The following is a 27,481-nucleotide window of genomic DNA, read 5'->3' on the forward strand; positions in this document are numbered from 1 at the left end:
TCTTATCTTTAAACATTAAGTCACACAGTTAAAAAAAAATAAGCAAAACAACAACCTAAGAAACAAGATTTAGATAATGAGCCCTTCAAATAAAGTAGACAAAACTAATAAATTAATAATACTTTTTTCAATTCTAAGAGAATAAATAAAATATCTGGAAAAAACTCAAAATACTTTAAAATAATATGTCTGCATCACAAATAAATCTTGTCCTTACTATGCCTGACCTCAAATGCAAGACAGGGTTTTTTTTTTTTTTATTCATTTCTTTAATACCAGAGGACCAATGATTACACAGAACAATTTCAATAATGTGGTTTCTAGAAATTCTAAAAAGTTCAGATCTAACCTTCAATAAAGAAATGTTCTTTAGATGGTTTCAATTATAAAATAATGCTGAAATATTCCTAGAAGATTGCCAATAAAAAAGTAAATTTAAAATTGGTCTGGGATTAAGGAATCATTATTCCTATTTTATTTCAAATAACCTTTTTTTATTCAGCTTAAGAAAGAAAAAAAAACTAAACACATCTCACTGTGAAATTATTCTATCAAGTAGAATTTAATAGTATTTGGGTCAAATCTTAAAATTCCATTCCTGCTGGGGAATCAAAAGAACAAAGCAAAGAAGATGTAGAACAGTAACACAGTCATGGCCCATTTATCATATGTACTTAAATGACCACAAATACTACCTTTTAAAGCTGTAGTACCTGCTTACCCAAATAAGAAAAAGGGGCTGAAACAAATTTCTAAGAATGGGGAATGATGTAAAGGGAGCAGCTCCCAAAGACTGCACGGTGTCTGATTTGTCCTCCTTCCTGAACTCCATGGATCTGTATCCTGCAGATCTTATCAGCGTGTGATGGGGATCTCCACACTGTCAGGTCAGTGACAGGGCATTATGCATATTCATATGTTTTGCATATGTTTTTACCTGAACCAAATACTCCCGAGGAAGCAAAGGTAACCGTACATGTTCCATCAGTCGAGCCATAAACTCTTGCCTCACATCCTTGTCGTGGTTCACCCAAGCTATTACTGCTTCAAATACCTTGAAGAAAATATGGAGAAAGAAAAAAAAAATAAGTAATGAATTATATACCTAAGCATCTGGACAAAATATACTACATGTTATATACAACCCTTGCTAAGACACCCAAGTTTAACCAATAGTTTGAATTTTTTCAAAATCCTGATTTGCAACATACTTACCAAGCCATTCGCTCATTTCTTTCTTTTTTTTAAATGTGGGATTAGTAGGTACTTTAATAAGTATCGTTGTATACTTGGTAAATATTTTTCATTTGGTATTTACCAAACATTTTTTTGGGAGGAGGCATGTATTGGGGATTGAACTCAGGGGCACTCGGCCACTGAGCCACATCCCCAGCCCTATTTTGTGTTTTATTTAGAGACAGGGTCTCACTGAGTTTCTTAGTGCCTCCCATTTGCTAAGGTTTGCTTTGAACTCTTGATCTTCCTGCCTCAACTTCCTGAGCCACTGGGATTACAGATGTGCGCCATCACATCTGGCTGGTATTTAACAAGCATTTTACCAAGTATATCATCTAAGCTTACTGAATTTGAATGGTAGCTGTGATAATATGATGATACATGATCTATTTCACTGTTGATAACCTTTCCAAATTGAATTTTGTTCTACTTACACAGATTTAAATCTCAAGTTCCATTGGAATAAAGCATCCAAATATTAAAGTACAGTAATATTTGGAATGAAAACCATGTAGACATACACAAAACTCGTTTTTGAATTTTTCTTTAGTTAACAAACAAATGTTGGACCACACGCTTATAAAATGAGGATCTGCACAATAGGTTAATTCTACACTCTCACAATAGCAGGATATTAAAATAAAATAATAGTTTGAACTTTTTTACAACTTAAATAAGAAGGGCATTACTACTCACAACATATTACTATGAGAAAGCTAATAAACTCATATGAAGACAGTGTTTTTCCACATAATTTCCTCCGAGACTGATAAATATATTACTTTATAATCTTTAAAATGTTGTGAAAAATGTAAAATAACATGCAAATGAATTAGTGGAGGCAATAAATGGTTTTTAAAAATACAGTAATAGAGAAAGAAACTAAAAATAGTGTACATTATAATTAACTTCCCTCTTTAATTCCTTCTGTCAACAAGTACTTATTAAGTACTTCTGTGTGCCAGGTGTTAGAGATAAATAAGTGAGCAAGATAGTCTGCAGTCTGTCAATTCTGTCTATTATTTCTCAGTTCTGTCTTCTCTCCTGCTTCCACCATCCTACATCAGACCCTACTGCTCACCAGCATGACTTCAGCATCCTCTATCACAACTCCCAGGACCCAAACTTTCAGGTACTAACCTTCAACACTGAATCTAAGATGGCCCTGTGCAAACAACAGAGAGTGGTAGAAGCAGAATGTGTGATTTCTGAAGGTCATCAGAAGCCTTGTGGCTTTGTAAGTGGTGTTGTGTAATGCTCGTTTGGGCAAGCCAGATGTCATGTGAGAAGTCTGATTATTTGAAACCACCATGCTATGAGAAACCCAATCAAGATACAGAGAAGAAGGGAGAGAAGAGATGAGGACATAGAGAAAAACAGAAAACAGCCAACCCTCAGCCTAGTAAACAAAGGCAGTGAAGGAACCACCTTGAACATTCCAGAACCACAAGATGCCATGTGCTGAAGAACTGAAGCCACAGATCTCTGGCTCAAGGGTAACTATGCCAGATATCTTAAACCATTTGGGCCACCTTAACTGAAGTCTCAGACCCTGTGGAGCAGAAATAAGCTGCTCTATTATGCCCTACAGGAATTCTGACCATAAAATTTGGTTATTGCTTGTGCCACTACATCCTAGGCTGTCTTATTAGGAAGCAGGAGGAAAACAGAACAGCCCTCATGATATTTCTCTAATGCACATATTATCATGGTTATCTTTTTCTTGCTTAAAACCCAGAAAGACTCTTCATCACTATAGTAAATTTAATTTTTTTTAACACACCAAGAAGTTATTTTATGATGTCATCTTCCCATTTCTTCTCTTACCACTGTCCCAAATCCAATCATACTTAAACAAACTGAATGCATTTATTCTTTTATGTTTCTTTATATTTGCATAATCTATTCCCTGTCCCTGAAATGCTCTTCCTACTCTCACCCAACCTTATTTTTTCTGGCAAACTCAAACTCATTTTAAAAAATGACTTAGATCACAATTCTGATAGGAATCTAACTGCAGGAAGAAACCCTTTTCATAAAGGGTATTTATGAAATTAATGTGTGTAAGCTCTTGCTGGGGGTCAAGTATAAAACTCTAATGTCTAACAATTTGGGAAACCTTCCAAGAAGTGAATATACAGAGTCAATCAACAAGTCAACTAGATGAGTTTCTTAACTTCTAGACAAAATATGACAGGCTGTCACTATAAACATAAGATCATAAATTTATGAAACAAATTGAAAGAAAGGAAAAAAACATACTCTGTCAACATACACTGGGGGAAAAAAAACATACCTACCTTCTCTTCTGAGGAAATGGTAAGTTTGTCACTTGAGATTAAGCTGCACACTTGTTCAATACCCAGGTTGAGAAATTCTTCACTAAGTACGACATCTGCAAAATGTTGCTCTGTTTGGGAATTAAAATAAAAATTAATGCATTTATACCAATATCCAATTATGACAGTTTCTTAACTTCGTCTAACCTACAAATAAGAAAACCAACTGCACTTCCTCCAGGCAAGAACTAACCAACTTCACAAACTCAGTTCATGATACAGCAAAGCAACAACAACAGGTGTGGAAGGCTGCCTTAATGGACAGTCATTTAGCTGTATCAGTTCTGTTCTATACGGTGCACTTTGGAGTTAAGCATGTAATCCTTTTCATGGTGATGACCCAATTAGTATTTGCATTTGTAAAACTTTTTGATATCAGAGTTGTATCTGATAGAAAATAAGGTTTCAATAATTTAGGGCTGGGGGCTGGGGTAGTGGCACAGTGGTAGAATGCTTGCCTAGCACATGTGAGGCATTGGGTTTTATCCTCAGCACCAGATAAAAGTAAATAAAATAAAGGTATTGTATCCATATCCAACTAAAAATAGTGCTTATTAGTATTGTTATCCCTACGTTCTAAAGTAAAAACTTGATTTAAAAATTCAGATTATCTTCGAGGTCCTCACAATTAACCACATCCTAATACTACTTAAAAAGATTTTTTTAAAGATTTGCTTCAAATAAAAAATGAATATAAACACCATAAAATACCATAAGAAGAAGTGACTAGTTGGCTTCCCCTTTAGGACATTTGGAAAAATCTACTTTCAAAAACTTCATGAATAACTATTCACCTTATAAAAGGTTCATCACAAGATGACTTTAAATATAATAAGCAGCTCTGGAGTGATTACGAAATGATTGGCTCTACAAAAATCCAAGAGATACAACTTTTTTTTAAACTCAGTCTTGGTTAAACAAGGTATCACACTGAAATAAATACAAAATTGAGACAAAAATGAAAAATCATGAAAACAACATATCAATAGAACAGAATGGAGAGCCCAGAAGTAGCACTACACAAACTGATCTTTGACAAACAAAAATAATTCAACACAGAAAGGGTAGTCTTTTTAACAATATCCGAACAGCCGATCATCTACATGCAAAAAAAAAAAAAACGAATCCAGGTAAAGACCTTATATTTTTCACAAATATTAACTCAAAATGATCCATAGAATTAAACATAAAACACAAACTTTAAAACTCCTACAAGTTAACAGAAGAGAAAACCTAACAGATCTTGGGTCTGTCTGGTGATGACTTTTAGATACAATACTGAAAGCATGATTCATGAAAAAAATATTTGATAAGTTGAACTTCATTAAAATTATAAACTTCTTCTCCCTGATACTAAAGATATAAAAAGATAAGCCACAGTCTGGGGGAAAATATCTGCAAAACACATATCTAATAAAGGACTGTTATCCAAAATATATTAAGAACACTTAAAACTCAAAGAAAATGAGTAACCTAATTTTAAAATGAGCACCAAACAGATCTGAACAGACACTTCATCAAAGAAGATGTAAAGATGGTAAATAAGCATATTAAAAGATGTTCAGCATTTTATATTCTCATAGAGTTACATGTTAAAACATTAATAAGATTTATTATTATTATTTACTAAAACACTAAAATTCAAAACAAACAACAGCAACTACTGGTAAAGATGTGGAGCAACAGACACTCTCATTCACTGCTGGTAAAAAGACAATTTGGCAGTTTCTTCCCAAACTGAACATACCCTTACTATACAATCCAGCAACTTCACCCCTTGTCATTTACTGGAATGAGTTGAAAATCTACGGTCAAACAAAAACCTATACATGATGTTTATAGCATCTATAAAGGTTAAGTATACAAAATAGGGTCAGTTGTATCACATCCAACTGAAATGGAGCCAAGAGAAGCATATGTATGCCTGTTTCAAAACTGTCTTGCAAGCCCAAGCCACAACCCTGAGGGCCTAACTCCAATATTACAAGTCTTACCTAGCAATTATGGTCACATGCCAATCAGGACACTACAGCACCAAGGAACTCTCTTTCAAAAAAAAAAAAAAAAATGTATATAACATTCCCCCCACCACCACCACAATTCAACATTTTCCTTTGTTTTGAAGACATGCTAGAGCCTACCCTGGTGTGTGTGTGTGTATCCTGAATTGCAATCATAAGACATTATGAAAAAGGCAAAACTATAGAGATGATAGAAAGATCAGTGGTTACCAGCATATATCAAAGGAAAGAAGAGCGATGAATAAGGGATTTGTAGGGCAGTAAAAACTATTCTATAATGGATATATATCATTAAACATTTATCAAAACTTACAGAATATACCACACAAAGAATACCCTACTATAAACTATAGTTAATAACAAGACATTGATATTGACTCATCAACTGTTAACAAATGTACTACAGTATGCAAGATGTTAATAACGGGGAAAACTGGTGGAGTGGAGGACTCAGGGAATATATGAAAACAGCATTTTCCCCTCAAATTTTCCATAAATCTAAACCTACTGTAAAAATATAGTATATTATTTACAAATAATGTTTACAAATAATGCACGAATAAGGAACAACATTGTGATAAATTTGTGATTAAACATGAACATGATCAAAACTCAAATTACAAAGAAAGTCAATAATACAAACTAAGGATAAAACCTAAATACCTACTTTTAAGAGATCTAGTCTTTACAGTATAATAGTACTTCAAAACTTAATATGAAAGAATTTTAACAGGGTTACAGATTTCAAAATGTTATCACAATTAATGGCACATGTTCTTCTACATCTAAAAACTCCTACTATTTTCTGACCTTACTAGAAGTTCATGCAAAAAATCATTTCAAAAGTTTTTTTGGTACACTAACAAAAACAAAAAAGTCTTCAATAGTTGAATCTATTAACTGAAAAATTAATACAAGAAAATCATAGCAAGATTCTTTAGACTAAACATTCTACAATACTGAGAAATAAATCAATTTTAAGGAAAAATAGCATATAACTTTTAAATATTTATGTATAACAATTTAGAAATTCAGATAGAAAACACACAGTAGATATTGAATAAAAGAGATACTAACATAAATCTCTTTCTCCCTAGTTGTAACAATATTTCACCTCCAAATATATGTCTATAATTGTTGTGTACTAAGTTTCTCCTATAAATTATAAATCCGAATAGAAGTAAGGGGATTGTTGGCCTCCTTATAATTTTCATGTGGGAAGAAATTCTCCAGGGGCGGTGAAGAAAAGAGAAAACACAACTTTTCTACACTGTGACTATATATGTTATCTTACTTAGCCTCTGCTTCACGGATCAGAAAAAAACGAATTTGTTAAAAAAAACAAACTTGGGGAGTGATACTAGCCAAATTATACTGTTATATTGTGTGCATACATGATTATGTAACAACAAATCCCATCATTATGTACAACTATAATGTACCAATTTGAAAATGTGGAAAGAAGAAATAAAAATAAAATTGAATTAACAGAACAATCTATACAAATTATATATAAATTTACATAAATTGTTTGAATTTAATATGAAAAAAAAATTGGTGTTTTTTTTGTGTGGAATTATTTAACAATAGTATTTACTTAGTAGCATGATGGCAGCCTCACTATGAATACACTAATTTGTCATTGACAAATGTCTTTCTCAAAGCACATGGTTCAGAAAAGTAAGATGAAGTTTTCAAAGTGGGTATAATTTGTTTTAAAATCATCAAGTTAGGACATGAGTACACCCTATCTAAAATCAAGTCCGGGATCCTTACTAGTAGATCAAAGGAGGTCAAGAGGGCATGGTCAATAATCAACTATTACTGCACTGACAAAACTAGAACAGCTAATACTCAAACAAATGAACACTGTCCTTCACCAACTACACAAATTACTCTAAAGGAAAAATGAAGAAACAAAGAAATGTTCAAGTTCAAAGTAACTCTGATTGTAGACATACATATATTTTAAAATTATTTTCAACTTCTGCCAACTTTCTACTGAAACCATCACTCCTTCTTAGAAAATCTTTCTGTATTGTTATTTGATGTTTACACTCCTGTATTAAGTTTTCTTTGGAAAGAGTGTGGTAAATATGTGGCACATCCCTAAATATGGAGGGCATTGTTTCGAAATATCTGTTGGAAATCGGTTTACTTTAGGGTCTTCTTTTCCTCTATTTAGATTAAATACATATTTCTTCAAATGTTCTGCTGCATTAACTGGTAGGCAATTTAACAGGATTGCTGCCTTTAACATACTTCCCCAGGACCCATGACCCAGGACCCAAGACAATCAGGAAGCCCCAGATGACTAGCTGAATCATTCTAAGGCATTTGATATTTTAAACTCTGGCTATTCAAGTCTGTCCTTCAAATAATCTAATTGGAGTATTAATCTTTCCTACTAAAATAAGATTCTACACACTTACCTACAACAATTCACACAATTTATATAGCATGAGTCTATCCACAAATCAGCATATCTCAAGAATATTCTATGATTGCTATCACTGGCCCAACCCTTTGTCTTCACAATGGCTGTGTGCTCAGACATTGCCAAACACATTTCTGATGCCTAGATTGCAGTTTCCCTTGCTTCTTGCTTCTCAGTAACCCATGATTGCTCTGCATGATCCTATCAATCCTAAAACTTACCAATTCACTTAGCATCAAACTGAAAATATTAAAAATCACATCCAAACTAACTACAGTATTTTTAAAACATCTATCATTTTTCCTTTCTTTTTTATAACCTTTGTAGCATAACAAAATTGAGATTTCATGAAAAAAAAAAGACTTAAGCTTCTGATAAGCACTACTGAAAACTGGGAATAAAAAATTAAATTGATTATTACTCAGTTAACGAACTATTTCTAACTATTTCTAATGAGTTATCAAGAGAATATATATTTGAATTACACACTAATTAAAGCATATCTAAATAATATACTAACGTCTCTTTGAGACCTGGATGTACTTCACCACCTCCACAATGGTGATTCTCAAACTTTATGCTAAAAGTGACTTTTCTATTTTTGCCATCAAACTATCCTGCTTTTTGAGTCTGGTTTAGAATAAAACTAATTAGAATATCTAGGATATCTAATTCTCCTCAACTAAAATAAAAAACAATCTTGTCATTTGCGGGAGTGGGGGTATATTTGCTGGGAAAAAAAGCAGCTGATGTCAAAATTTTCGGGGCAAAAGATGCTACACAAAACTGTTATGGAAACATGTACGATCCAAAATACATCTCTAAAGGGAATCTCTTGGTTATCTCAGAAAATAAAAAAAAAAAACTTTGAATAAGACCACAAATTTAGCCCATTTATGTGAGATACATACATAATGTAGATCACTTCCCAAATACATATGACCAACTAAGTAACAAAAAATCAAAGGTGCCTACCAAAGCCAGTTAGTGAGGCATTGAGTATGGTTTCCAAAAAAAATTTTAAAGAAATACATATTTAAATTTTAAGTATCAAAAAGCAACTGAAAACATGTTAGGATAGAAACTGGGTCACAGGAACTCTGTGGGAAGAAGGCAAGAAGGTATTGCGGCCCATCTGTTATTTAATGCTCTTTATCCATCATCTATCATGACATTAAATGCTTTTATAATTACTACTACCAAGAATAAAAATGATATGACTGAACATTTCTTGCTTAGCCTCAAGCCATAAAACCATAAGGCAAAAGATTTTAAAAAACTGAAAAACAAAATACCCTACTATGAAACATTATGCTACTTCATACGCTGGTAGGAGAATAAATTAGCACAAGTCTACAGAAAACATTTTTGAAATCTCATCCTGCAAATATACTTGGCCACTTACAAAATGACACTTATGTCATTATGTTATTCTCTCCTACACTGTTTTTCTGTTTTTGCAGTGCTGGAAATCAAACCCAGAGCCTTGTGTATGATATGAGCACTGTTTTTAAAATTATATAAGAGAGCTAATCAGTAGGAATCGGTTAAAATATAATATATTTTATTCTGTTGTGGCTCAGTAGTAGAGAGCTTGCCTTGCAAGTGTGAGGCACTGGGTTTGATCTTCAGCACCACATAAAAATAAATAAATAAAACAAAGGTACTGTGTCCATCTACAACTAAAAAATATTAAAGAAAAAAAAACAAGGAAGCTCATGATACAGAAAAAGCTTTAGAAAATATTGCCAACTAAGTAAAAACAAAACATAGACCAGTAAATACAGCATGATAGCTATTTGTTATATAAGAGGAAGAGAGACAATACACTGTACATTAAAAAGATATAAAAGGAACTAATAAAAACATACATAGCAAAGCATTTACCTAAAATGTGAAGTCAAAGAGCATGTCATCTCAAGAGTACAGTCTGTCTCCTCTCACCTATGGTTACTTGCTATATTTATAATCTTGTTTCATTCAACTCCTCTCTATTTTCTTTACTCTACTTCTCACCTAGTTACCCACCTTGACTATTGCTTCTAATTCTTTCACCCAATATTGTCAAATCATCCTGCTTATAACATGCAGCTTCACTGTGACATTCATTTGTCTTCAGTAGTTTACTGCTGGCCACTCAATAAAAGTCAACCTCATTCTACTGGTATTTAAAAATCAGTTTCTTTTCCCTGAAAAAATATGCAAGACGGCATAAAGACTATGCATCAATATGCATAGACATTAAACACAGGTGTTGTACACGTAGAACATACATATGCTTTTTTCCACAGCGAACATGTATGCAGGAGTCTCTCACTCTCTAAAGCAGTTTAACTTTCCTGTTTGCTTCTCTCCAGCAAATAAATTAAGCTTATCAATAAACAACGGACAATCCCTAGGATTTGTCACACCAGGCCAATAGAGCTCATCAGGTTCAGGGCTCTCACCCCAAATTAAGTACAGTGAAACCTGCAATATAAGTAAAAAATATTCCTATTACATTTTGTATCCTGTAATAATGTATAAGGTACCATTTGTATTTGATTTCTAAAGACCAAGGACCTTTTTCTTCACAACTAAATGCCAAGAGAGGTCTCTGTAATTCCTCTACACTGTACCTTGAGGCAGAATCCCATCTGAAAATTGATGGAAAGCGCATGACTATATTATAGTATCTCAATCCATAAAGTTCTCATTCTTGACAAAGTGTTTTTATAAAAATATACCTGATCTTCATTTTCCTAACTAATAAATGAAAGTGTAATGTTTGACAACTACTAAGGTTCTGACAAGTGCCGACACTCTGTGTTCTTTGACTCTCAACATTATGAATATCTCAGGGAAAATAATTCACGTATGTATCTCCATCAGTTTCATTAACTCAGATAGTTTTGATGAAACCAAAAAACAGCTCATTTCAGTAGAACTCTAACAAAAAAGCAGAGCAAAGATTGCACTTAGTTTACTAGGGCATAAATAAGGTCCACAATGAGTACAATATAAAAATGATTACTTTTTTAAAGACAAGTCATTTAAGTCAGCACGAATTTATTTAAGAAGCATCATACATCCAGCGCTTCCACAGTTCTCCAAAGAAAGAATCTTCTGTATCAGTAAATTAACATTGTAATAGACTCAAAACAATCAGCATGTATTCTTTAATATGCATATCACATAGTCAAGGCTAATAATATTAAAATCACTCACTCAGCACAAGTTTCTTTCAACAGGGCAGCATTCAAATCATGGGCTTATTCTGACAGATGTTTACCCCAAGTAGTGATTGCTAGCCTAAACTGTAGAGGGGTAGACAAATAATTAGAATTAAAAAAAAAATTCTATACGAGAAAATGTTGCAAGAACTGCTTTTATAGAGAATAAGTCATAATCCAAACAGAGTGGATTTGGGTGTGGGTTTACTATAACTGGAATATAAACTATTACAAACAAAGACTAAAGCCTATTATTGTGCCTATTATCTATCACCCATAGCAGTTTGGGCAATGCTAGGCAAACTGGTGCGGCCAAATTGGAAAGCAGTATGGAGATTTCTTGGAAAGCTGGGAATGGAACCACCATTTGACCCAGCTATTCCCCTTCTCGGTCTATTCCCTAAAGACCTAAAAAGAGCATGCTACAGGGACACTGCTACATCGATGTTCATAGCAGCACAATTCACAATAGCTAGACTGTGGAACCAACCTAGATGCCCTTCAATAGATGAATGGATAAAAAAAATGTGGCATTTATACACAATGGAGTATTACTCTGCATTAAAAAATGACAAAATCATGGAATTTGCAGGGAAATGGATGGCATTAGAGCAGATTATGCTAAGTGAAGCTAGCCAATCCCTAAAAAATAAATGCCAAATGTCTTCTTTGATATAAGGAGAGCAACTAAGAACAGAGTAGGGAGGAAGAGCATGAGAAGACGACTAACATTAAACAGGGACGAGAGGTGGGAGGGAAAGGGAGAGAGAAGGGTAATTGCATGGAAATCGAAGGAGACCCTCGTTGTTATACAAAATTGCATACAAGAGGAAGTAAGGGGAAAGGGGGAAAAAAAACCAGGGGGAGAAATGAATTACAGTAGATGGGGTAGAGAGAGAAAATGGGAGGGGAGGGGAGGGGAGGGGGGATAGGAGAGGATAGGAAAGGCAGCAGAATACAACAGACACTAGTATGGCAATATGTAAATCAATGGATGTGTAACTGATGTGATTCTGCAATCTGTATACGGGGTAAAAATGGGAGTTCATAACCCACTTGAATCAAATGTGTGAAATATGATATGTCAAGAACTATGTAATGTTTTGAACAACCAACAATAAAAATTTTTTAAAAAAGAGAGTTTTACTATAAAAAATGTATCACTGCACTGCTTTTTAAATAAAAGTCATTCTCAAAAAAAAAAAAGAAAGTAGCTTTGAACAGAATAACCACTGGATCTAAGCCAAACAGTCAAGAACTATCTGAAAGAAATGAACTCAGGGAGTACAGATTTATGAAGAAATATAAGAGAATGAGAAGGTCGAAATATTGTCACAAAGGCTGAAACCATGGAGTTCCAAATACGACAGTCCAATATCCTCTGGAATTATGGTCTGAGATAACAAGTAGATTCATGGAAGAAAGATGAGGGCCACACGGAAATAAGAAGAGAGGTCTCAAGTGAGCCAACAGTAAAGATTCTGAAGTAGCTGGTAGCAGGAGAAATGAAGTACAAAATGAAAAGGTAATCAAGTATATGGGCTGGGGTTGTGGCTCAGTGGTAGAGCGCTTGCCTAGCACATGTAAGGCACAGGGTTCAATCCTCAGCACCACATAAAAATAAATAAAATGAAGGTACTACATTTACAACTAAAATTATTATTTTTTTAAAAAGTATGCCTAGCAGCCAAGAGAGAAAATGGGCTACAAGAGAATGCTGTGGACCACACCTATCTGTGCAGAACCAAGACATGACAGCAAGAGAACAACAGTCTGGAAGTAGTACCCTTCTACTTGTGTTCCAAGTGAGCTGAGGGTATAGCCTTAAAGGCATTCCCTTCCAATACGAAGCTGGGGTAAGGGGACCAAAGTTTCAATTAAGAGAAAGGGAAAGGGAATGCATGTGAAAATAAACAGGCATCTAAAAAAGTTGGATAATTTGACTGATCTAGATCTTCATGAGAAGAGAAGTGTAGGTGCTGGATAAGGATAAGGTACTATTACAGGGGCAGGGAAGTATTAACAGAGAACAGAGAACAGCAAGACAGGAGCAGGAAACAATGGAAAGTGCCTGGAAAAGAGTGCTTCTCCCCAGGCAATTTGGAAAGCAGTATGGAGATACCTCGGAAAGCTGGGAATGGAACCACCATTTGACCCAGCTATTGCCCTTCTCGGACTATTCCCCAAAGACCTTAAAAGAGCGTATTATAGGGACACGGCTACATCGATGTTCATAGCAGCACAATTCACAACAGCTAGACTGTGGAACCAACCTAGATGCCCTTCAATAGATGAATGGATAAAAAAAAAATGTGGCATTTATACACAATGGAGTATTACTCAGCACTAAAAAATTATAAAATCATGGCATTTGCAGGGAAATGGATGGCATTAGAGCAGATTATGCTAAGTGAAGCTAGCCAATCCCTAAAAAATAAATGCCAAATGTCTTCTTTGATATAAGGAGGGCAACTAAGAACAGAGCAGGGAGGAAGAGCACGAGAAGAAGATCACCATTAAACAGGGACGAGAGGTGGGAGGGAAAGGGAGAGAGAAGGGAAATTGCATGGGAATGGAAGGAGACCCTCATTGTTATACAAAATTACATATAAGAGGAAGTGAGGGGAAAGGGGAAAAAAACAAGAGAGAGAAATGAATTACAGTAGATGGGGGTAGAGAGAGAAGATGGGAGGGGAAGGGAGAGGAGGGGGATAGTAGAGGATAGGGAAGGCAGCAGAATACAACAGACACTAGTATGGCAGTATGTAAAAACGTGGGTGTGTAACCGATGTGATTCTGCAATCTATATATGGGGTAAAAATGGGAGTTCATAATGCACTTGAATCAAATGTATGAAATATGATATGTCAAGAGCTTTGTAATGTTTTGAACAACTAATAATAAAAAATAAATAAAATATGCCTAAACTGATAAGTTCAATTTTTATCTCCATTATAGTTCTGGGCTACCCAAAATGCTAAAAGCAAAGGTTTTCATGATTTGAGAAATCATTAAAATATGAATACCACCTAAAACACTTCTCTATGAGAAGTAAAAAAAGAGTCCATAAACAAGCAGTATCCTAAGAAGTCAGTACACTTGGAGTTAACTAGAATTTTTCATTTTTAAAAAATAACAAAGGCTGACTTCAGTTCAGCACAACCATGCCTCAAAGCGGTCACTAACCTGGCTGGTCTGATCACTTCTGTTGTCACTGGTTTGAAGCAGATCACCACTTGCCTTGGAGAAGCACATGGACCAGTGAGACAGGCTGTGACTGGCAGCACCCCACTGCTGAAACCATGCCAGCACAGGTGCAGAGAAGGAGCCTCTCCTGCTGGGCCTCTGCTCCCTCCCCACTTGCTTTCTCAGCTTTTTACCTTCTCTACAGAGGTCCCATACTGTGAACACTAGGAAGCTTATTTCCAATCTCCATGTGAAAGAAATAAGGCATATCTGAGTCCAGACTCTCTGGTGGGTTTTAAGGAGTATACATACTCTGTAGTTTCTAGACGGTTCTAAGCCTGGTCATCTTGGATCGGAAAGCACCCCAAGGGTACGAAGGCTTTCTTTCCTTACCTATCCTTTCTCTCCCTCAGATCCTCTTTCTCCTCCCTTCTTTCTATGTACTTATGTATGTATAAGTATAGACACTTCTATTGCTATTTTCTTCCTTTCCTTTTTTACTTTCCTGCTCAGATAAGCTCATCACAGGCTCTGCTCAGCCCACACCTTCTGATAAAGAAAAAGATGTTGACTTTTTCTATTGCTACTGTCCCCTTCATTCTCTAATCTTTTCAGATGGTATATGTTTTGACTAGGAAGTAATATAGGAGTTTGGATAGATATTCTGGACACACAAAATGCTTGAAGATAAACTAAAAATCAATTCTTTGGAGGTAAAAGAGAGCTATGGACAACTTCCCACGTGGGCTCCTTACCTCCCCATCTCCTAGTACTTAAGATATAAAAATAAAAACCTTCACTATCAAGAATAACTGCTTTTTAGCATTATTCTGGATTATTTATTTTAGAAAGTTTGTTGCCACAGGTCTCAATACACCAAAGATATGGAAATGGCTTCATTATACAAAGTTATATTTTGTAATTATATTTGTAAAATAATAATAAAAGTATAATGGTGAAAGTATATAGAAGAAACTGACAATTGCTTCAAAATAATATAGGAGGATGTATAAAATGTGTCCAGCTATATAGAGACTAGTGATTTGGGTACTTTTCTGTATATATCTTAGATTTCATTAAAAAGTTTACATAGCAAAAAATAACAATCGAAGAGGGGGAAGTTAAAAGGGTTCTAGCTAAAACAAGATTACCCAATAAGTTAACAACTCTTGAAGTTGGATGATGAGTACTATTCTATTTTTGTACATATGCAATTTTTCATAATAAAAGATGTTTTAAAATGGTACTTACAACCCTAAGAACTTTTTAATCTAAATAAAAAATTCAAAATCATGGTATAAAAGCAGTGTATCCTTTAAGAGTAGATTCTGAATTAAAATACAGTACACTAAAAATGAGGAATCAACGTTTCTGGGTAATTTTCTTAAAAGTGACAAGAATTTTTCTAAAAAACAATTTGTAGAAGGACTCTACAAACTAAGATACAGAGATGTTCTAACTCTAGGGGAAATTTCTTCTTATTCTGTAGTAAAATACAATAAAGGAAATAATCAAATCTAATTATCTCCTGATAATACAGCAAATGAGTTGGTTCTAATATAAGCAAAACTAAGAGTATTAGTACATCCTAATAATTATGTTTAGGTATCTTTTGCATGAATCCAGTTTTATTTGGTTTCTCCTGAGGGACTTGGCCCCTATTAAGAGTCAATTTACATTTCTCAAGAACTATAGAGGAACTACAGAATGCAACTAGCATTCTGAAAAAGATATAAATAGCAATTGCTGCATATAGAGAAAAATTATCCAAAATATATAAGTTTCCTGGAATTTCCTAATTTAAGTCAATTACAACAGGTGTATTATGTCTAGCAGTTAATGGAGACTAGATTTAGAAGAAATATTTTCTACTTAACTGAAGAATGTAAGTGGTTGCACTGGAATGTACCAATGAATTAAATTATCTGTTTTTTTCTTAAAATGCCTTACCCCATGCAAAAGGTTTACACCTTGCATTGTAATGTAGGCATTCCTCAACTTATAGAAAGGTTGTTATAAAAGCTTATCAATAAATCAGCTTCATGGAACTCAAATTACATTTTCCCACTGAAACAATTTTATAAAGAGTAGTAAGGCCATCTTTAAGAAATCCATAAAGCTAAAATTCATAGAACCTATTGTGCTTTACTGAAACACTGTAGGATTTTTTTTTTTTTTTAACTAACCACTAGGAATCATTACTTGGTTAATACAACAGATTCTAGGAATATGTCTCTCCATTGCTCTATGCATGTAAAAACACACACACACACCATCTACCCACACCTATAAAACAGAAAGCTCCTTTTCTCTTTAGTGTAAGCACAATGAAGGAAGTAGAGCTTAGAAAAAAGGTTCTTGTACCTGAAGGCTGGGAGAGGTAGTATGCTAGAGCTTATTAAAAGGCAATGAACACTAGAAGTTTCTATAGGATTGGTTCCTACTGAATCTTAAAGATGCAGGACAAAAGTCTTGCAAGCAAATGGTGTATTATAACTTCTACCAGTTGTCTCCTGGAAAGATGGTTTGTTTGTTTTCATTTTGTTTTTTTGCTACCAAGGACTGAACCCAGGGGTGCTTAACCACTGAGCCACATCCCCAGCATCCCCACCTTTTAATATTTTATTTAGAGACAGGGTGTCACTAAGTTGCTTAAGGCCTCTCTAAGTCCATTCCAGTGGCTTTGAACTTGTAATTCTCTAAACTGCTGGGATTACAGGTGTGCGCCACTTGCACAGCTGGAAAGATTTTTTTTAACAAGCTTAGAAACTTCCTAATAATCACTTTTAATTATGTATTTTTAAGCTTTCATAAACTCAAAGAAAAATAAAGTATAGGTTACTTTTGTGAATATTAGATACATCCAAAGATCTAACAATAATCTCTCCTCCCCAACTATAAGATTGGGGGTGCGGGTTGAAGGAGCCTGCACAGCAGCTGACAGGCATCCCTCTGCCAGGGACCAAGGCCAGAAAGTCTTGGCATCTGCTCTCTCAGGAGAGGGCTGCCTACACTTGGGACCTACTTTTCTACTCTACCCAAACACATCAAGATTTTTAGATTTTTTTTAATCCACAAAACTATTTTTAAGGATGCAAGAAAAAGACATAAAAAAAATCACAAAGACAAATAACTTAATTTCACATGAATACATTTTCTCATATGCCTAATCCTTTGACAATTTGAAAGAAAAATACATAGGGATCAATACTTCCACAAAACTAGCTATTCTATTATTCAGTCCCAACACCAATTTACAGTCACTTTTTTTTTTTACAGTCACTCTTAAGGTGAGAATTTCATGTTTCAATTATGCCTTGCTACCATTATAAGATTTTAATAAGTATTTTTTATAAAACTCATATCCATAAACATTACATGACTTTACAGAGACCACTGCAAAAGCACATGAGAACAAGAGTTCCACATTCCTCCTGGTCTCCAATTCAGCTGAAGTCTACTCCACTTGCCTGCATAGGTGTTGGCCTTGTTCAGGAGGTCTGTGCATGCGTGCATATCAGCGAAAGCCCGAATTCCTAAGCAGTTGACAGGGTGAAGCTGAGATTCCAAGAATTCACAGCAAGTCTTCTTCACATCCTGTAACTGTAACAGACCAGCTGCTGGGAGAAGTACCTGTAACACACAAGGGAAAGTGCTTAGGCCACTGCTATTTTACCTGCTTCTCCAAAGGGCACAAGAGGTCCAGTCATCCACACCCAAGTATTCCATAGAAAACAAATGTAACAATTATTTGCAAAAGTGGTAATGACTCTTCATTCTCTATAATTTCTAAGGAATCATTCAAAGTTCTCGGCAGTCTCAAGAATATAAGATATCAGATCATATTATATTTATGGTTTGTTTGATATGCATAAACAAAATGTTCCTGAATTTTTAAAAACACCCATTATTAGTAAGCTAGGGGGTGCTATCATTCAATAAAATGGTTTTGTTTGCTTAATGCAATGGTCCTGAGCTTCAGAATTTTGTGAGTAAGGGGTGTACCCAGACAAAGCCACATTTTTCAGAAAGCCTGCTCTTCCACTGTCTGAATAATACAACAAACTGTTTTTCTTAGGGGGTAGAACAACTTTTATTTAGCCATTTTTTAAGAGTGCATTTTAATTATACAGAAAATGTGTTTCACTGAGGCACATCCATACATGTATATAGCATACTTTGATCATAATTACAAGGGTACAATAATTTAAAATTCAACATGAATCTCTAGTTACAAGCAATTTCTCTAGAATGTAATACATTACTGAAATAAAAAGCATAAGTAGTAATTGCCTAATAACTTTTAAATTCATATTTGTATTCCAATAACTCCAAGCAATTTTATATCAATTATCAGTTGTTTTGTAGAATTTAAGCACTATCCTCACTATAAATACTACAACTAAGATTATACTCCTTTTCAAACAGATCAATAATGGAGCGATTTTTTTCTTATAAGTGAATGAGGAGAGCACTATTTTAAGGACCAGATTTGAAAATCAAATTGAGAAAAACTTCATTTAAAAAGTTATTAGGCACAGTGGCTCAGCAGTTAAGTTAAGTAAAGCCCTAAGCAATTTTGCAAGATCCTGTCTCAAAAATTAAAAAAGGGCTCAGGAGGTAGCACAGTGACTAAGCACCCCTGGATTCAATCCCTGGTTCAAAAAACAATAATAATAAAATAAAATAAAAAGAAAGTAAGTTACTGAATACCTACCATTTTTTCAAAAAGCCCACTCCCCGCAAAATCAACTATTTAACAATGGTCAATTTTAGAAAAGATATTAGCATAAAAAAAACCTTCTAAGTTCCTACAGTTTCAAAATATATATAATATAATATATAATATATATATATATATATATATATATATATATATATATATATATATACACATACACCACACTGTAGTCCAAAGAAAATAATTAGAGGAAACAGTAGTTGATGAATACCTTTTATGATTTTCCTAAATCTATGTAATAAGATATAAATTTGTAAAGAATGATAGTACTCATATGTCTTTCTATATCACAAACTACCTGTATTTTCTTAAATGAAACACAGACACTTTCACTCTGGGATCTAGAAGCCCTGGGTGTGTCTGCTGAACACAACCAAATATTAATGAATAGAACTAAAGACCAAGAGGGTGATGTTTTGTATTTTAACCCAACTCTACCAACTACTAATAGTTTTCTCTGAAAAAGGGAAATGGTAACTAGAAACTGCCTTTTTCTTTGAAGAAAAATAAAAGTATAAATAACGTGGAGTGTGCTTCATTATGTTATGAGAATGAATCTCCATGGAAGACTTTTAATTTGTTGATAATTTTCAAATTAGAGGTTTTTCTATGATGGGATAATTGTGCTCTAAAGCAACATAAAGCACATTCCAAGATGCTTAACAGCACAGTCATTTAATTCAGCAAACACATATAGTTTGGAAAGTGGTCTTCGGCGTAATACTCAGTGTGTGAAATTTACATAAATGGTAAAGATCACTCATCTAATCAGCACTTTCCCAGGGACAAAAGAGTGTAGTTCAGTAGTATTCAAAGTTGTTTGGTAACACAGAAAAACAGGGAGGAAAAAGTGGTTGAGCAGAAACAGGCCTGCTTACACAATGCTGGTGGGAGTGTATCTTGGGTCACCTTCCATGAAGAACAATTTGTCTGCTTCAATCAAATTACAAATTAACACAATCTTTGATTCAAAAATTTAACCTACAGATACACTAACATGCAAAATTTTGTATGTACAGATATTTTTATTACAGCATTACTGTAGTATTAACAGAGAAGCTAGGGAAAAGCCTGAATCATAAAGAGACTGGTTAAATAACTATAACCATCTATTCAATGGAATACTTGGTAGTTACTCAAATGAAGAAATTATACAAATGGGATAGTCGATAAGATATATTCTTTTTTTTTTTTTGTACCAGAGATTTAACCAAAGGGCTTACCCACTGACTCAGATCCACTGAGTCACATCTTCCCTTTTTATTTATAGAAAAGGTGTCACTAAGTTGCTCAGAGCCTTGCTAAGTTGCTGATGCTAGTTTCCAACTTTTGATCCTTCTATCTCAGGTCCTGAATTGCTAGGATTACAATACAATATATTTTTAAGTATTAAAAAAAAACAGTAATTAGTACATATTATGCTAACACATGATATATATTCACATTTACATATATGCCATCTAAAAAAAAGCAGCTAGAACAGGTTTTTAAATTTTTATTTCCCTTCACTGTTTTCAACTTCATCACTACAAAGTCCAGATCTACCTTGGAGGAGATCAAAACTCATAAAATCATAGAATCTCAGATCTGGAAAGGACCAAATAAGTCCAATATAAAAGTTATTTCATCAGTGGGCTGTGCAGCTAGAAACATATAATTTTTATTGATGGCAGTGATGAGACAAATATACATTAAACTTATAAACTGGGCCAAATGTATAAAAAGTGCTTATTCCTATTTTTCTTTTGTCAATAAATCCTTTCAAAATGAGTCAGTTTTATGATGTAATTTTACTAGCGCTAGACTATTTAGCTTACATAATTACATACAGTTTCAAAAACAATCACTAATTGGTCCAACTTGCTAAACATGACATTTGGTGACCAACAGTCACTCATAAATGAAAACAGGAAAGTAGTCAGGGCCTCACCATTGACCTTGCTTATTTTGTGGATTAGTCGAACAGCCAGTTAAAACAAAAAATAATAAAGGATACTCAGACTTTAGATGAAACATATTCCATGATCAAAACTACTCAGACAGCTGGCAACCTGTGAACTGGATACTTTAGAATTAAATCAAGTTTCCCAATAAACTGTTTTGGAAACCAAACTCATGAGGAGTTAAATGCTTTGTCCAAGTCAAACAGCTGGCCATTGAAACCTATGGATACAATTAGATTGGCCAACTCCTTAGTCAGTTATAATACCTTCCACTCCATATTTAGGTGCAGAAGGAAGGTACTTGTGTAAATTTCTAAATATCTAATATTCTTTTCATCATAGTAATAAAGACAGCAACCACTTCAATAATGCATTCTTAGTTGCTTTCATTTACTGAGTAATTACTGTATCAAGTATGGAGCTAAACACCCCTCTAGAAGTTTGGAAAAGTTGGTTGACTTGCCTTGGAATGGGACAGGTCAAGCCTCCTACGTGAGCAGTATTAACCAAGACAGGTACAACTATTTCAGAAGGCACACAGACCTTGTGTTCGTGGCTATGAATATAAGAGGAATATATTTTAAAAGTTACCTTTCACTTTTTTAATAATATAAATATTCTTTCCTAAATAAATTTATTTAAATAAAAATGAAGTCAATGTAGAGAAAAACATTAAATATTTAACAGTATTCTTGGTACAGAATATAGCAAAATTCTAGAGAATGCACATAAATGATTGAAATTTGGAAAATGTTGATTTAGAAAATGAGATTCAATATTCTAATCTTTCATATCTGATAACATGCTGATTCTTATGATTCACATAAAAGTGACAAATAAGAACATGCTTTTACCTGGGGTACTCTAACCCCAGAACTTATTTTCTACTGAAGTGGCTAAATTATACTATTAATAAAAAAGTGGAAATACTTAGCAAAGCAAAGAGGTGATTTCTTAATTTGCTCTGGGTCACAAAAATATATTGGGCATTGTCACTTCAAGATCCAACAAATAAATTTTCATCTTAAAAACTTATTTTTCTGAGTTGTCTAGGGCAAAGGAGCAGCTGAACAGTGATAATTCTTACATGAAGTAGATTATAGTTAAAATAAATGCACAATGGAAATTTTCCATTTATTTATACTTCACTAATATTAACTCTTGAGATTAACGATCTAAGACAATGAAGTATATTCTAAAACATACAAGAAATAATAATTATAATTTTCTATATATTTGAATGTTAATCATAGAGTCTAAGAATCTCAGAGTGATTAAATACAATAGCACATTTATACAGGGAGAGCCACACTCCCAAAGCCAGGGGAAATATAAAGTAAGTGACTCTCTGAGAGTCTCCACTCAGACCCTGGTGTTCTTACCACAGGCTCAGTCCCTTTCAAGTCACTACTAATAGCTTTGCTTCATTTCATTTGCTTCACAGGAGTAACACAACTGGAACGAACTGATCTTGTGTATTTGTTCCCATGTTTAGTGTTCATCTCCCTGCAAAGGAATACGTAACAGCAGGATCACATTTTATCCCCTGCTGTATATCCCCAGATCTATAGCAATACATAGATTTGGTGGACAAATACTTAATGATTTGGAAAATATTCTTCATAAATAAATCAACTTGAATGTAACTCATTTGTTACTTCAGAGGTATATAAATTTTAGGGCTAGGGATGTAGCTCAGTGATAGAGCACCTCATGCATGAGTTTCTGGGTTCAGTCCCCAGTACCAGATTTAAAAAAAAAAAAATGAAAGGGGTACAATTTTGGATGAATTCTGTGTCAGAATTACCAACACTCTATTTCTAGGAATGCATCTGTATAGGACACTTCTTGTGTCCTATAACAAATCCTCTCAGCCCTACCTCATGCTCTATCAGCCATGGCCATCAGCAGGTTTGAGCAGACTTTGAGCAGACTTTGATCATCTTTGGGAAGATGTAATGCAATTCTTTACCCCAGTCTCTGCCATACCTCTGTCCAGCTTCCTACCTGGGACTCTGGCACTAGGCACTCAGACCTGCACATCCAGAAGCATGGAAAATAATGATGAAGGACCAACCTCCACCAGTAAAGAATGGTCCGCCCTAGGTACATGTATGACTGCACATGTGATACAACCATAAAAATGAAAAGTTGTGCTCCCTTTGTGTACAATGAATTGAAATGCATTCTGCTATCATGTATAGCTAATAAGAACAACAACAAAAAAGAATGGTCCAAAGGAAAATAAAGACTTTTCCCTTTAATCCCTAAGCAGATAGTTCAGAGACACATTTCATACAGCTCCTCAAAAGGGAGAGTAAACACATCACACTTAGCTGTGGCTAGATCAATACCATTCCTCTGAACTGGATTCCCTCCTTTCCAGTTTAAACCCCAACTCACTCATTCCTGGCTCCCTGGAAGTGCCCAAATAAACTAAGTACATAAGACTTGCTTTCAAAGGAACCCCCAATTATTGTACTGAGCAATAAATTAAACTGTGAATGTGGATATGTTAACTATAATGCTATTTACAATATCAAAAATTAAAAAGAATTTAAATGTCCAATAATGGCAGATAACGAAGCAAATTCTATAATGTCAATGAAACTGAATACTTTGCAGCTATTAAAAAACATTTGGAAAAAAATCATGATATTAAAAAAAATGGGGGCCAGGCACAGTGGTGCACATATAGAATCCCAGCTACTCAGGAAGCTGAAGCAAAGGACTCCAAGCTCAAGGCCAGCCTCAGCAACTTTGCAAGACCCGGTCTCAAAATAGAGTTAAGAATGTAGCTCAGTGGGTAATCCCTAAAACCACAAAAAAAGTTTTAAAAGATTTGGTAGGGGGCTGGGATTGTGGCTCAGCGGTAGAGCGCTCGCCTAGCACGAGCAGGACCCGGGTTCAATCCTCAGCACCACACAAAAATAAAGGCTTCGTGAAGAAACTATGGAAAAAAAAAAAAAAAGATTTTGTAGGCAAACATTTAATAACTTGGAAAATGTTCCTAACATACAGTTAAACATCACATAACATTTCAGTAAACAATAAGCTGCTTATAAGATGCTACCTGTACCATATAGCCAGGTATGTAGTAGCTATTTCATTCAGGTTTGTATAAGTACATTCTATGTTTTCACACTGATGAAATCATCTAATGACAAATTTCTCAAGATTATACCCCCAATGTTAAGCAATGCATGGCACTAATCAGCATAAAAAGCTAGTTTTTAAAAAGAATATTCAGTTTGATTCTTTTTTATTTATTTTTTGGTAAAACACACAATACATAAACACAAGGATAATACCAAGGGATATACTGCCATTGTTTGTAAGTATGATCTCTGGTTAGTGATAGAACGGAGTTTTTCTATTTACTTATTTTTATTTATTTGCAAAATTTTTTAAGTGTTCTATAATGAATGTGTACCATTTAAACGATCATATCATTCAAAAGAAAGTCAGGAAGAACCAAGGAATGACTTTCTACATTTGTAGAATGCTAGCCAAGGTAACAGTGGGTAAGGAGAGCTGTTTATGAGATGCAGCTCCCCAGTCACCAGAGGTTGCCTCACACTGGCCCATCCATCCTCTGAGTACCAGGAGTCTCACAGGCCTTTCATCATCAAGTTGTCCTACAATGTTTTGTAGGACATTGAATAGGCTCTCTATATATTATTTGCATTCTTGTGAGAGCAGTTACCTTAAAATATCTAAAGAAATATGAAGTAGAAGAACATCGTAACTAATTAAATAAAACTAACAAAGTGCTATCATTGGGTAAAAGAGGGAAAATTTTTTTTCATTTAGATATGTTGATTTCCAACACATGAAGACAAATTAAAGGCTACACATTTCATACTCAGAAAATGCTTTCAGCACTGAACAAAGAAAGGGGGTAAAAAAGCCACCATGATTAAAGAAGATGACTAGAACACTAGACAAGGACAACGCCCAAGCCATACAATGAGCATCCATGTGACACTCGTACACAAACCAGCTGCACATTTTAAAGTAAGATGCTTTCATCCTCTTTCACATTGTTTGACAAGCCAAATTACACATAATATATTTCGCTTAGACAAGTACATTCCTTCTGCTTGGCTATTAGGATCTGTAGTTTATTTTCAGCTTGGGCATTGACTCCATAGAGGGAAATAATTTATGTAGTAAGACTTAAATCCTGAGCCATGAGCCATCTGTTTATTAAGAAAAGACTACCAAGTGGCTGACTGCTCCATATATAAGGCTTGCAGATGTCTAAGAACACATGCAAACATGAAACTCACAGCTCAGTCTCTGTTTAATTTTGCTGTAAGTACACTGCTAAAAAGTGATTTTTATTAATTTGCCAGTCATTTTACATCTATATCAAAGCACCTGTTTACTTAATGTGCCAGAAATGACCTAAAAACAAACAAGGAAACAATTGTCCAAAGGTCTTTAGCAGAGGGAAGATACCAGTAACTTTGACTAGTATGTACCTCCTAAAATCTGTACTCAGTACCCAATTTATGCCACTCATAGCTCAGAAATAGTATAATAAATGATTATAAGCCACAAAATCAAAAGTTTAATAGTATTACCTGACTGCTCTGACCTGGGGGCGGGGCAGTGCACAAAAGAAGGAAGAAGAGGTTCCTTCCTCTTTCTGGAACACAGGGCTGGCCTAGTTTTGAAATAGGAAGTATCAGTCCCTGACATCTTACCATCTCCTTATCCACACTTCTGCCTCTCAAGACTACGCCTCAGCTACCAGGAACCAGCCCCTCTGCTCTCTGCACCCAACTATGACTCTCCACCCAGATCTGATCTGTCTTTCTTTTGTGAATGCTAAGTATTTCTCCTCCCAACACACTTAACTGAGCTCCATCTCTTGGGACAGCTGCTGCCAGCAGGATTTAAAAAAAAAAAAAAAAAAAAAACCTCTTATTGGCTCACATTATAGTTAATAATGCACGGCCTTCCAAAACAAATTCCTTCCAGAGGTATTTAAAGTTTTAAGAGAGACTGACTCTGAAGCAGAATTTACCTGCAACTGAGAAAATTTCCAACAGTATAATCAATGAGGTACAAAGGCAAAGAGATTACAGAAAGAAGAAATTTGGGGGTAATATAACCTGCAGACAGTCTGAAAGTCATCTCTCCTAAATCATCCATTTTATAGCTGCTACTTCCATCGTTTTTAACCCAAGGTTTCTCTTAAAACTTCAACTTTCTTGACATTGGCTCAAATGGATAATGAAGACAGCACACCTACCTTGCAGAATTGTGGAAAAACTTAAATATAAGTTGCTCAACCATTTACCAGAGCATCCATTATGTAACCCTATAACACACTACCTCTAATTCAGGACTTTTCCCCCTTGGACTTGACAGAGCACTCACAATGGAATACTGAGATTTAACTCCCTCCCTCACAAGATGATGTTTAACCCCAGATCATTCACAACACAGTGGCTTTCTGTTTTGATCAAATATTCCCAAACATAAAAGATAAAATCATGGGCTGGGGTTGTAGCTCAGTGGTGGAGTGTTTGCCTAACATGTGTGAGGTACTGGGTTTGATCCTCAGCACCCATAAAAATAAATAAAATAAAGGTCCATCAATAACTAAAAAAAAAACACCAACTTTTTTAAAAGATAAAATCATAATTTTACAAAATGTGCCAAAGTAACTGAGTATGTAAAAGTAAAATAATTAATATAAATAAAAACAAGGAGAGCAGTTTATGACTGATTGGGTAAAATAGGGGAAAAATTTTTTCATTTAGATATGTTGATTTCCAACACATGAAGACAAATGAAAGGCTACATATTTTATACTCAGAAAATGCTTTTGGTGGGTGGGGTTGTGGCTCAGCAGTAGAGCACTTGCCTAGCATGTGTGAGGCCCTGGGTTGGATCCTCACACCACGTGAAAATAAATAAATAAAATAAAGGCATTGTGTCAACTACAACTAAAAAAAATAAATATTTTTCAAAAATGCTTTTGGTAATGAACAAAGAAATGGGGTAAAAAAGCCACCACTGATTAAGGAAGATGACTAGAACACTCTGCCACTGTGCTACAACCCCAGCCCATAATTTTATCTTTTATGATAGGAATATTTGATCAAAACAGAAAGCCACTGTGTTGTGAATGATCTGGGGTTGAACATCATCTTGTGAGGGAGGGAGTTAAATCTCAGTATTCCATTGTGAGTGCTCTGTCAAGTCCAAGGGGAAAAAATCCTGACTTAGATAGAGGTAATATGCTATAGGGTCACATAATGAATGCTCTTGTAAATGGCTGAGCAACTTTTAAGTTTTTCCACAACTCTTCAAGGTAGGTGTGCTGTCTTCATAATCCATTTGAGCCAA

At 34.7% G+C, this 27,481-nt stretch overlaps 1 protein-coding gene across 4 annotated transcripts in view; it reads right to left on the minus strand.

Moving 5' to 3' along the window:
- Klhl2 (kelch like family member 2) overlaps nucleotides 1-27,481 on the minus strand; it is a 101,714-nt gene that overhangs the window by 17,887 nt on the left and 56,346 nt on the right. For all 4 annotated transcript variants that reach the window (XM_046447780.2, XM_046447781.2, XM_046447783.2 and 1 more), the window contains 3 exons: nucleotides 17,902-18,064; nucleotides 3,537-3,646; nucleotides 938-1,054 (listed from right to left, as the gene is read on the minus strand). In XM_046447780.2, coding sequence (XP_046303736.1) covers nucleotides 938-1,054; nucleotides 3,537-3,646; nucleotides 17,902-18,064 — 390 coding nt within the window. The remainder of the gene's footprint in view (nucleotides 1-937; nucleotides 1,055-3,536; nucleotides 3,647-17,901; nucleotides 18,065-27,481) is intronic.

The sequence above is a fragment of the Marmota monax genome, unplaced genomic scaffold, assembly GCF_021218885.2.
Source record: "Marmota monax isolate L192 unplaced genomic scaffold, Marmota_monax_Labrador192_F-V1.1 WCK01_AAM20220418_F8-fsc00040, whole genome shotgun sequence".
NCBI classification, from domain to species: domain Eukaryota; kingdom Metazoa; phylum Chordata; class Mammalia; order Rodentia; family Sciuridae; genus Marmota; species Marmota monax.